The 12,997-nt window shown below is 41.2% G+C and overlaps 1 protein-coding gene across 2 annotated transcripts in view; it reads right to left on the bottom strand.

Moving 5' to 3' along the window:
• aplp1 (amyloid beta (A4) precursor-like protein 1) overlaps positions 1-12,997 on the bottom strand; it is a 43,754-nt gene that overhangs the window by 6,557 nt on the left and 24,200 nt on the right. For both annotated transcript variants that reach the window (XM_008432419.3, XM_008432420.3), the window contains exons 2-11: positions 9,259-9,438; positions 8,354-8,483; positions 7,246-7,358; positions 5,624-5,808; positions 5,221-5,540; positions 4,252-4,379; positions 2,742-2,816; positions 2,490-2,648; positions 2,174-2,302; positions 1,811-1,910 (exon numbers count right to left, since the gene is read on the bottom strand). In XM_008432419.3, the coding sequence (XP_008430641.2) occupies positions 1,811-1,910; positions 2,174-2,302; positions 2,490-2,648; positions 2,742-2,816; positions 4,252-4,379; positions 5,221-5,540; positions 5,624-5,808; positions 7,246-7,358; positions 8,354-8,483; positions 9,259-9,438 (1,519 nt within the window). The remainder of the gene's footprint in view (positions 1-1,810; positions 1,911-2,173; positions 2,303-2,489; positions 2,649-2,741; positions 2,817-4,251; positions 4,380-5,220; positions 5,541-5,623; positions 5,809-7,245; positions 7,359-8,353; positions 8,484-9,258; positions 9,439-12,997) is intronic.

The following is a 12,997-nucleotide window of genomic DNA, read 5'->3' as shown; positions in this document are numbered from 1 at the left end:
TAAACCACGAAGCTCCTGGAACAACAGCGCCACTGTTCACCAGAAGGAAACCCTCAATGCCTTAAAGGTATTTAGAGAAGGCCAGACATAATAAAAAACAAAACAAATAATATTACATATAAAGGATATATACATTTTTATATCACTTATTTTTTATTTTTAAAGATTTTTCTGGCTTTAGTGGCTTTTACTTGACTTTGGTCAGACAGGAATGTGGGTTGCGAGACGGGGAAGACAGGTCAACATGCCGGGTCTCGAACCTATGACGGCTGCGTCGAGGAGTAAGGCCTCCGTTTATTTATTTTTTTAATGTATAAACTAAAATAATCAGAGGAATGCTTCTCTGTAAAAACAAATGTGTATGGATTTTTGTCCATCTATCCATCCATCCATCCATCCATCCTTGTCGAGACTTTCCGCCGCCCAACAGAAATCAGGAAAACCACTGAAACAAAGAATCTGTCCTAAGGCAACGTTCACAATAACTCTTTGGCAATGCATGGATGGATTATTAACAAAATTCAGTGAAAGTGAAATACAGATTCAGTTTTAACTGAACATCTATTATTGTAGAACAGAGGTATAGCCTGTCTGAGTGAGCCAGGGATTTTTTTTCTTTTCATGTTCAGCGTATTAAGCGTTGACATTTGTTCAAATAAAAGAAGCTCTTGGTGGTCTGTCTGGGTGTAAATGTGTTGTGAACTATCAGTACAGAAACTCCAGTAGGCCGGCTGTGTGGTTGAGCTGTCAGTTCACCACAGATCTGATGCAGACTTAGCAGTTTGCTCAGAGAAGGTGGAAGGGCTGCTTTTGTTCGAGCTTTAAAAGCCTGTGCTCGGTCTGTGTCAGAGCTCGCAATGAAGAAGATTTGTTTGGGGGGGCTGTTGGGTTGGTTTTTGACAGAAAAGGGGCAGCTACGTTGTTCTCTGTGACACAAGTTTTAACTTACCCAGTGCTGACCGAGAAAGAGGCTCCTGTTCTCGCCGGCTTAAAATTTGCTGCTGCCTACATTGGTTAGGCTATTTACCTTCTTCAGAAAATGTTTACGGTGAGACAGAACAATGATTGAAATAATAAGGAAACAATGTCAGAAAAATGCTCAGAGGACTCAAGACTAGGCCTTCAAACCTAAAAACACTGCAGCAGCTCATCATTAATAGCACAATGATGAGCAGTTATTTTGCTGCCAGTGGATGAAATTTATATATATATAAAACATAATTTTATATATAAAATTAGCAAGACAACTTCCAAATTATTTCAACTTTGCCTAAAAACAACAACTAGATTATAGAAACTTGGCCACAAATCTTTGTTCCAGCAGGACAATGATCCCAGAAACACATTGAGTCTTTGGTTAAAGCACAGTATAAGATTAAAGAAAAAATAAGTTTAATATGCTTCACATCTGGATAGCAACACATTTAATAAAGTGAAGTATAGACATATCAGGTGAATGTCAGAAAGTTGTTGGCAGCTAACAGTGCGTTGCAGCTCAACTTGCTAGCCAGGAGACAAACCAAATATTGGTGGAAGCATATTTACACATTTCAGTTTGTTTATATAGTTGTGACCTTTATAGAAATAAAACAAGAGTTCACAAGAAATCCCAATTTGAGCACCCAAATTAATGTCTAATAATTATCGGTGTTTCTTTCAGTTCTACATTGAAAGAAACACACATTGAAATTATTAAAAGATAAAAATATTTTAGCACTTATTCACATTGTAAGCGTATGTAATTTAAAAAATCTTCCTCGCAAGACTGACTGTAAAACCGAACGGTTCAGAAAAAAGCCGTTTGTCTTACGGATGTCACTGTGCAGCTCCTCAGCTAATGTTGGATCCTTGTAAAGCAGAGCAAGACTCTGGTTCATCCTCTCCTCAATAACATGGAGATGTGTGTAAACCTGCAGAATAAAAAAAATAAAAAAATGATGTTAGCTAAGAAAATTTGAAAAAAAAAAAAAAAAAAAAAACCTGATCAAAAACTAGAACCAGTTGTCTCCACTTAGCTGCTTTTAAACCCTGCAAAGATCTCACTTTAATGGAGTTGAGGCGGACAGATGTGAAATTTTTAAACTTCTCTCATGCACGCAAGCTCTTCGGCACAAACTGTTCTCTGAGTTTCACCGTCAGCAGAAAAGACACCTTGCCTCCTGAAGCCTCCCACCTGGAATTTCATCTGCTCAGCTTTCTGCGGGTCGACTGCCACGATGTGCTGGTAGTGCCTCAGAGTGTGTCTGCGGTCCTTCTGCTCTGCAGCCATGTAGCGTTTCAGAGCCTGCAGCACGCGCTCAGGCTGGAAGTTAAGAGAGAGAGAGAGAGAGAAAGGAAGCGGTCAGGAAAACCCGGCACTGCGACATCAAGAAGCTCGTCCGTTCTCTGCCAGAAATGTGAAATCTTAACCCCACTTAGGATTATTACTAGGGTTTGCGTTGCATAAATCTCCATTTTCTGCTGTGGTATGCACTCTGGGATGGATTTACCTGAGGTGGATCAGCTTGCACAGCTGTCAGGTAGTTCTCCAACGCCAGGCGGCGGTTGTTGTTGAGAATGGCCTCGACTCTGGCGAGGTGAGTCTCCACCAGCCTCTGCCTCTCCCCGGCGACCTGTTCCTCCAACGTCTGCAGCACAGACTGGAAGTGCTGGAAGAGAGAACAAGGGTGAGCTGATAACCCGACGAACGGCTCGGGGAAATGTCCAGACTTAAACTCAGACGGAATTATAAAAATGTCTACCTCGTTCAGGGCCTGCCGCTCTGACTTTGGCAGGTTTTTGGACTGGTTGTCAGCCTCTGCCCACTCCTTCATTATCTGATCCATGGAACAATACAAATTCAAATTATCTCTGTAAAATGGACAAACTCAATCTGGATGTGCCAGCTAAACAGAGTGCAGGATTTCCCCCAGAGTAAAGCCACCAGGCTTAGCACTGCTTAGTACTTTCGGTTTTTGTTTTTAAATGTTTGCATTTTTTAAGACTTTATAGTTGGTGTTCAGATATTAATCTTCAACCTTCCAGTACCATATAATTATCAAGTGATATTTTCAAATTTTCTGTTAACTTTAAACATTTTTTAACTCAAAAACACAACGGGTCGCTGGACGAATGACCGCCGAGCGCCCCAACCACTGGGCTTAGCAAGTTTTCTGGGGGAAACCCTTGGAGTGGTATATTGCACAAGCACCAAATGTTAACTCGCTAAAACATATGTAAAATATTTAGACTTTTATTCAAGAAAGCGGTAAAAGGTGTGCAACAACTGCAGTTCCAAAATCCATTAATTAAAATTACAGAAAGTATGTGCCATAAAATAAAATCTATATTTTTCCATCTCTTCTTTGGTACCTTCACTTTACACAGCATTTTTGAAAAGTGCGCATATCATTGGACTTATTATCTTTCTTTACAAACATAGTCTAAAGCTGTTTTGGAGTTTGGTGATGGTTAAACTAATGACCCACTGGGTAACATGGAAATATTTTAATGCTTGACATTTAATGGGTTAAATGATAAACACAAAGTAGTGTAGAATTGCAAAGTGGTAAGAAAGTCATACAATTGTTTACTGAAACAAACTGTGAGGAATGCACGGCAGCTTTTAATTAACGTCTTGCAATGAACTGGGCCATTCTAACACATGAATGTGATTTGATTATTTGCTGTATGCTTAGGGTTATTGTCCCGCTAGAAAACGAACCTAACCAGATTTATTCCAGGACTGTCCTGTGTCTCATTTTCTCAACAACTACGAGCATCTATTACTACTAGACGAAACAATTCCCACACCATGTGTGACTGTGAGACGGTTGTCTTCATGGTGATGTGAAGGATTTATTTTTCACCACAAGTATAGCCTCTAAATAGTGCGTTTGGGTGTATGTAGGCCAAAGAGTTCAAGTTTGGTCAGGGGGCCTTTCATGTGTTTCCTGTGTCCCACATGCAACATGTGGCAAACTATGAACTCTGGTTTGCTTCTTGCCACACAGAAAGGCCAGATTTGTAGAACACACTGCTAAGAGTTGTGCGGTCAACAGCACCGCCACGTGAGTTATGGGGTCTCTTGGCCTCTTGGCTACTTCTCTGACTAATGCTCAACTTGACAAAAAAAATGTGCAGAGGGCACAGAAACGTCTATGCAGCTCTGCAAACGCCAACAGACTCTCGTTTGTTAATTTAATGGAAAACAAGAGCAATCGTCTATCAAAACGAGCCCGACATGCGGCTTCCCCGCCCTGTGAAATTCACCTCGTTAATGCGCTTCATCCTGCGCTCCTCCAGGTCGGTCTTGGCACGTAGGAAGTTGGCGTGCTCCGTGTCGTCCACGGGCTTCTCAAAGTAAACATCAACCCCGTCCGTGGGGCGAGTTGTGGTAACTGAATGGGAACAACAGGAAACTGATTGTTAATGGCAGCATAAGCACAGCAACAATTGCCCCATGAATAAATGGATAGTCTAAGCACATTCATTAGACAGTCCATCATCTGAGCACCATCATTCTTTGGTGTTGGGACTAAAAATGCAGTTTACTAATGAGGAAAGCGATGAGATATGGTTTCTTCTAGCTTGCTTTTGATGTGCAATGCAGAAGCTTTGACTCTTTCTTTTTCTATAACGAGGCCTAAGCCGAGTGGTAACACAGACTGAGAGCTTTTGCTTTCACTCTTAGATTACATTTGAATCTTAGCAAAAGAATAACTGTTTATCACCTTAAAATAATATAAAGCAATATAGCAGTCCGCCCTCGGGTATTTCACTCACTGCTGTCTGTGCAGCCCCGAGCAGCCAGTATCATTTAATATCGATCTACTGTCCTGAAATCGCTCTGATCGGATCTTTCATGTGCCGTGGTTAGCTTCTGTATTTACTGTGCACACACACACACACACACACACACAAGCATGAACTCTGCTGTGGCCTTGCTGTGGTTGTGAATGTATGTTATGCACCAGATTAAAGTGAAACACTTTCACATGAACATTTGTTGAGGTGAAGGGGGTTAAAAAATACTGATGGGAAGTTGAACTGGAAGGAAATCGAGCTCCAGTTTTACATGTAGCGTGCAGCAATGCATACATGCACTGTAGTATGCGGTGATATGTTTCGGACCTGTGACTGCGAGGGATGACATATTCAGTAAGAGTGGCGCTGACGGCCATTTTCCACAACTGCTGCTAATGCGACTGCATGTGTTTCGAAAAAAAATTAATCACTTACAGCTGTCTCCCCTGACCAGAGGGGCAGAGGTGGTGGGTTTGTGGCTTTTGTCGTTGTAAAACGAGTCCGAGTAGTCAGACGTCTGGTAAGGACCCAACTCGAAAGGGTATTCGTACTCCTCCCGGTCCTTCACAGCCGCTGTCTCTTCTTCTTCGTCTTCCTCTTCTTCCTCTTCTTCTGCCTCGTCCTCATTGACGTCGTCTTCCTCTTCTTCCTCTTCTTCCTCCTCATCTATCACTTCGTCGTCCTCGTCCTCCATGTCGACCTCGTCCAGGTCCGTTTCCGGAGAGGGGCTCGGAGTGGGGACCATCGCTTTGGCGCTGTGGAAAATAGTTAGTTTTTAAGATGGGGGGGCTAATTTCTGAAATAGCGGCCTTCGAAGGGTTCGGCGGAGTCGTCTTACACTGAGTTGAGTTTTCCGGCTGTCTGGGACACGAGTGTCTGAGGTACATCTTTTTCCTCTGTCTCTCCTTTTCCGTTTGAGCTGCTCCGGCCCGGACAGCAGACATATTCGACGCCTCGGAAGTGGTCTCCGCATGGCAGCAGCATCCCGTAGCTGTGGAGCTCGAGATTCTCTGCGGTGCATTCCTGACACAAGCGCAGGGGAATACAGAGGAGGGAGTCTAATTTAGGGTGTTATTTATAGGATGCTGAGTAAATACTCTGTTAAAAGATGAAAAAAATAAACAAAACAGTACTGAGGTATTAAATAGTGTGTATTATTTCTTGCAGAAGTATTTATACTCCTTGCATTTTTCACACTTTAGTCACTTTTTCACACTTTAGTCACATAGAAGTACCTCAGTGTATTTTAATAAGATTTTATACGACAAGCCCACACAATGACGCAAATAATTGTAAATGGAAAAAGAAAATGATTTTCACGTTTTATTACACATAAAATCTGAAAAGTGTGGCACGCATTTGTACGCATTCCCTTTTACTCTAATACCCCTCGACATTCAGACTTTCTGAATGTTAAGCCAACAACAAAACAAATGTCTTTTCCAGCAGCCATTGTACGGGACATAAGGCAGTAGACCAGTTGACCAAAAATGCTGGACCTACATTCGGGTTGCTATGTGAGGGGCTGGCCTCGGCTGGGGTTGCTAGGCAACAATACAGAGCGGCTTAACAATGAGAAGGTTTTTGAAACAGCTCTTTTTCCAGACACAAAAAAAAAAGATCGCTTCATTGCCACAAAATGACTGGGTGTTTCTGAAAGCGTTCAGGCTGTTTTTTGAAGCAGCTGATACCCAAATTGAAGTATAATATGCAAAATGTGCATTATGCCCAAAAAAGTTTGCACTAAAATACTCTTCTTCGTGAGTGAAGCGGAACTTGCTTATAGCTAATGCAATGATATATTGAGCTAAATACAGCTGAATCGTGAAACAAAACCTGCAGGAGGCTGCAAAACACTTGGGATTCAGGTGGAGGTTCACCTTCAATGGAATCGTTTAGATCAAAGGATGCTCATGTGGAAGAAAGGCCCAGTCAAAGTCAAGAACTAAATCAAATTGAAAATCTGCGGCAAGACCTGAAAATTGATGTTCGCTGATGCTCTCTATCCATCCTAATTGAGCTTAAGCTTTTTTTTTCTTTTTTTTCTAAATTTCCAAAAAGTTTCAGTTTCTAGATGTGCAAGGCTGGTATCGACAAACCCCAAAGAAGTTTGAATCAGAGTTTGAATCAAAGCCAAAGTTGAGTACAAACGCTTACCATGCTTAAGATTTTTTTTTAATCAGTAAAATATTTAGCAAGCTATGTAAAGCAATTTAAAAATACTGAAGGTGTCTAAGAGGGAGAGTTAACTTTATGCTTCGCGGTGCTGCTCACAGCCTCACAGCCTGGAGTGGTAAAGGTTTTCGATCTGCGTTGATTGGATGGGACATTTTAAACCCACACAAATGTTTAAAAAAAGAAGAAAAAAAAAGAGAGAGAGAAATCAACCTCACTAGTTTTAAAACTTTCCACTTCAACCCTTAATGGCCCAAGCTTGACTGAAACATAACTTGTTCTCACCTCCTTGGCAATGTTGTGCCAGTAGACATAACTCTCACAGATGTTCATCTGCTCCTGGTGGAGGAAACGACATCTGTCGGGCACCAGCAGGGACTCGCTTACATATTCGCCTTCTGCAGCAAAAAGAATGTGAACTAGAATTAAAGCGGCAATTTAAAGGATTTATTAAAAGCTTGTTCTGACTAAAATGAATGTAAAATGTTACGTAGATGTCATGAAAGTAAGGCCACAAATGCAGGTTGTTTTGTATTAATACATCACACTGATTAATGCATACATTAATTATATATTTTAGCATTTCACATGCTGCTTAAGACTTACGAAAAAGAAAAGAACTAACTGAATGGCCCTTAGAGTGGAAATCAAAAGTGCTGCCGAGACGTCAGTTGTTTAACCATTGTTAGCTTCTCTGGCCCCCTGGTGGCTTTTAGGAGAGAAGGCATCTAAAGCAGAACGATACATGCAACCTTGAATTCTAACTCATTTATAAAACTGCTCCAAAGACTATTAAAAAGCACAGGGTTTATAACTGAGCAACGTGGTTTGTCATGCTGTTTTTGGTTGACGTACCAAATTACGTCTGCTTTGTTTCACGATCTATAAGACCAGGACTTCTACGGTTTGCACAGGTTCATCCAGCAGTACACACACACACATTCTTCACAACTACTGTTTGTGTTGATATTATTGTCACAGCTTTGTTTGTCATACAAACATGGCAAAACCCTGATCTAAATTAAATAAATGAATAACTCTAATTGGTCTCTTGGTCAGGAAGACAGTAAAATGGGTCTACCTGAAAACAAAAATCAGTCAAAGAAACTAAGGATGGATTAAAAAAACAACAACTTTATTTGTCAGGAATAGGGGATTAAGTCTGGAAACTCAAACAGTTGTCCATACGTAGTTATGTTTTTAGTTGCCCACTTTTGGAAAACAATTAAATTAACTGTCACACTTTTCCAGGATTTCCAAGTCTGCACTATATTGCATTTACTTTTTGTCAAATTTCTTGCTCCTCTGGGCGCTGTGTGGTGCAGTGGTTACATCAGGTCACCAGGACCAAAAGATAAAAAAATAAAAAAATAAAATCACGATTCCTTCTTACCCAGACAGCGGTAGGGCAGGACGATCAAGGGGTACGTCTGACAGTGGCCCAACCCTTTCTTGCACCAGGCCTGGATGGTTACGGGTCTTTTAGACTCCTCTACATGTGAGATTGGAAGCGCTGGGTACATCTGGACGGTACGGGTGCATGCAGAGACGCCAAAGACACAGAAACAGATTGGTAGGTGGACAGAACAAGGGGCGCCGGGGGGGGAAGTAAGGGATAAAAGACCATTTCCAGGATCAGAGGAGAAGGACAAAACTGACAGGGGAAACGGTCATGCAGCAGATTGCATAAATATACCACAGCGCTTTGTGTTGAACGACATCAGAAACACCTCCAATTTTACATGTATTTTCGCTTAAATGTAGCTCAAAGGTTTGGAACACAAGCTTACGTTGTCGCTTAATAGCAGCAGGTATGTAAATAGCTCAGTCTAGATGCAGGCTTTAATGCTATCTGCTTGAATGCAAAAGGATAAAAGCAAAGCTTCATGTAAAAGGCACTGCAGATGCATTATGTCTCAGATAATCCCATTAGAGGCCTTTCAGCTCTAAGGATGCCATCTGTAGAGAACATGTCTGTTTTGGCCTCCAGGTGGCGTCTGGGTTCCTTTGCTGCCCTTGTTACAATTGACATTCTTACAGGAGGATTGTTTCAGGGGCACGAGTGCCATTAAAAACACACGGGTATAGTAAAAGGTAACAAGAAGAGGAGAGGAGGATGGTGGAGCATTGGTGAAATACTGTAATATTTCATCAGACCACCATCTCTTTACTATATATAGTTAATATATAGATTTTAGGGGGGAGGTTTTAGACAAACCAAAAGAGGAAAAATGTAACCAGTTGTGTGAAGTAATAAAAAATGCTGTTATTTAATCTTTCATGTTCAGATCCCCTTACCTCCTGACAGTATGACAGGATTTCGTTGGGCTCTTTGAAGCAGCCCTGGCGGCCCTGAGGGTCCGGCTCCCACTGCCCGGTCTTTAAGTTCATGTGCAGGAGCTGTCGGCCACAGAACATGGCTATCTGTGGCTCCGCCAGCTGGGGACCCGGCCCATTCACCTCGGTCATGGCAAGAGCCTGGAGAGGAGAGGGAGAGAGAAGAGAGAGGAGTTGACACCAGCGCCGTGGCGGACATTACGGAATATGAAGCTGGTTCGAGGGTAGACAGTTCTAGCGCTATCTGCAAATAGAAAAAGCCTGAGTGCAAAGCTGAGAAGAGGTGGAAGATCGAAAAAGCAGGTTGGGATAATGTACAGGAGAATCGACTGTGGAGGCGTTAAAAAGAGTGCAGCAATTCTGCAATCTAAAAACCGACAAAAACTGGTCAGTGCGTCCTCTGGGGAACAGCCAATCAAAATAAAATGAAATAAAAAATTTTTACATTTGTAATTTCTCCACTAAATGAAAGAATCGTCCTAATGATCGGGGTGCACTGACAACAACACTAAATGTTAACTAGTTTTGTGATCATTATCATGCTTAAAATGAAATGTAGTTTCTTCAACAATGGCTTAATAGCTTCTTTAATCCCTCTACATACAAAACAACAAACTATTTTGTTGGCAAAAAAAAATGTGTTCATTACATAAAACCTTTTTGGGCTCTAATCCAACTCTCCATCTTTATAAAGTATCGTCTCCTGATGATGGTGGCGCTTAGTGTTGTTATGAGAGCGTGCAGACTGCTCTGACAAAACGTACTTTTTTTCCAAGTCTGGAGATTGGCTGTGTGGATGTGTTTACATAAAGCACAGTTATAATCTCAAAAATCTGATCTTTTTCTGATCATCAAATGCAGCACATCAAGAACTATCAGTCCTCAAAATGGTTTTTGAGTGAAAAAAGACTAAAAGTTGGCAGTTTTATCAGTGATGTGTTTAACATGAAGAAAAACGTTCAGCGAAGCATGAAGCTATTCAAAAAGAGATTATGTTACATAATTTCTTGATGCATGCTTGCAGTACATTCAGACTGTGGGAGAGAGCAGGTAACAGGAAGGCTTAGTGAAGCACAGCAAAGTTTCTCCAGTTCATCCTTTTGAGTCTTCAGCCTCTGTCAGTCATGGATATTTGGAAATGTCCAAATGGCCAAAATGTCCAGAAACTCAAAACTCATACGAGTTTCCAATCAGTAAACGGTGCAGGTGCACACCAAAAGCTCTACTCCCATCCACCCCTTCGGCTTGATTTCCTTCCCTGGCCTTGTAGAAAGCTGGTATTGATCCTAGGAGATGTTGCCTTTGCCTGGGGGAGGGCTCAGGGGAGCCCACACAGAGGAACAAACACCGGCTAGGTCTGGGAGTCAGGTGTTAATACAAGCTCATTGACCGATGCGCCACTTCACTACATTAACACACAGCGCAGAGACAGAGGGAGCCAGGGGAGGAATAAAGGAAGGGAGGGGCCCGGCGGCTCTATAAACACAACACACAAGGACTTGCTCTTCGCCAACAGACAAAACAGTTTCCATAGAGCCCTTAGGCATCATGACAATAAGACCTATTCCATGTTTCTTTTGACCCAAAGAATACATGTCAAACAAAAAACACATTTGGGAATATCGGGGTGAGTTTCTGTGGTTACAGCAGCAGTCATGTTGGAGAACACGTTACATTGTTAACCGTCCAACCCTGAAATTTACCCCCACAAAAAAAAGAAAAGCCATCCCCGTATCGCCCAGAGCCAGCGATCGGCTCGTGTCCTTTTCATCTGCGCTGACAGACAGCCAGATAGACCTACTGACGACAGACAAGACGAGCGACGCGGTGCCAATTAGAAGCAAGCAGCCCGCGGGGAAGAAATCTGGGAGAAGAAGTGGGGGAGAGTGACGTGTGATCAAAGGAAAAGCCCTGCTTGGGCCGAACAGAGCTAAAGTGTTTGAAGTCCTAATTAAAATTTATACGGGATAAAATAAATATTTAAAACCCTGCGAGTAAATGTACAATAAATACAATAAGCCCTCAGCAGTCTGTGCATTCTAATTAAACTAAAAGGAGTTTGTGTTTCTGCATGCCTTAGCAGATTTTTCTATTGTAAACTACGGATCTGCTTTTTTTTTTTTTTTTTAAATGACCCACCGTTTCCAAATGCACGTCAAGGATTTTGGGGTTTAAGGTTGCATATCTCTTTTGTAACACAAAGGCAGATGTTTGCATTGTTGTTGATTTCATTTTTTTTAACTCCCGTTGCAAGTTGTACTGGCAAAGTTTACTTCCTCTGCTTTGAAAAAGAAAAATGACTTTTATTCCCTGCATGTTCTTCTATTCTCCCGTTGTTTTGAAGCTACGCCATCTTTGATCCATTCTGCAGCTCCAGGCTTGTGGCTAGTTTTGTTATTATTCAGTAATTTATGACCTACAGTGTTCTCGAGTCAAAATCACTGCCTAAAAAAAGCACACCATCAAAAAAACAACAACAAAAAACAAAACAGCTCATGAAACGTGTAGATATTTAAAACTGTCAATTACAATTGGATGGTGATTAAAGTCAGCGCTGAAAAAAAAAGGTTGTACATACAGTAGGAACAAAATAAATGTCCTGGTTTTACAGTATTAATGCAATGTTAAGGGAAGTCTATAATATGATTTTTATTTAAATAGCAAGAGAAGGAATTGGTAAAATAATGTAGCCTATTGATTTTTACATTTTTGTTACACATTTCTGAAAATTTCTTTACTTCTGTTTGGACTTTGACAAGGAAAAATATTACAAATTCGATTTTAAATTCAAATTTAGCAAAATATATGATGTTTTGCTAAATTTAGCAACTGAAGATCCTGTTGCTCCCTTAGTTTACACGCTGCCATTGTCACCGTGTTTTGCGAATGGGAATCTTTCCATACTGTTAAATTTAGATTTTCTTTCAGCCAGCTGACCGGCAGTGTTCAGCAACATCTGGGCATGAGTAGGACTGTTTCACTCGATGATGCGTACATTCTGAGAAGAATCCCTATCTAATTAAAATAATTTTAAGGTATGATGGGAATTATATTATTAGACATATTTTTTAAATCCTTAGTTTATCTTGTGATCGGTGACCAGCTCATGCTCGGTGTTTACATTCCAAAGATATCTGCATACAGTAACTGAATGCATGCAAAGCCCACACAAATGAATTTATTGATTTAAATAATAACAGAAAACATAAAATATATTTAGTCACTTCTTTTTCAACCCTTGCTTACTCAAAGTAATATTTTTGCACAGCTTCTATTTTAAATTCAGGCTGTATTATCTTCACTTTCTAACATGATCACGTTGTTAAAATGGTTTCCCATTCGTGCTTCAAGGTTAATACCAATGGTTGCTCACCTGTTCTACATTTGTCATCAGTTTCTCAGCCTACATGGCTAGCCTGGGATTGGCTGATAGCCGTTGCGTTATGCTGCGTATTTGTTCAGCTTCTCGTCTCGTTTATTGGAGTACTCAGTCACAGCCGCGTCTCCAGCGTGTTCTGCATCTGGGTCATCTTCGTCATTCGCACGGATTCTTGACAGATTGGGTTTGTTATTGGCTTGGTTGAATTGGATCTCCGGGCCACACGCTGAATTGAAACATGAGCACAGCGTGCTGTCTGCGTCTATCACGCATTACACAATTTTCAATATTTCATGACCAGAGGAAGATTTTTGCTCCATT

The sequence above is a fragment of the Poecilia reticulata genome, chromosome 16 (genome assembly GCF_904066995.2).
Source record: "Poecilia reticulata chromosome 16, P_reticulata-male-v2, whole genome shotgun sequence".
NCBI lineage: Eukaryota > Metazoa > Chordata > Actinopteri > Cyprinodontiformes > Poeciliidae > Poecilia > Poecilia reticulata.
This window is presented reverse-complemented; position numbering and strand designations above follow the sequence as displayed.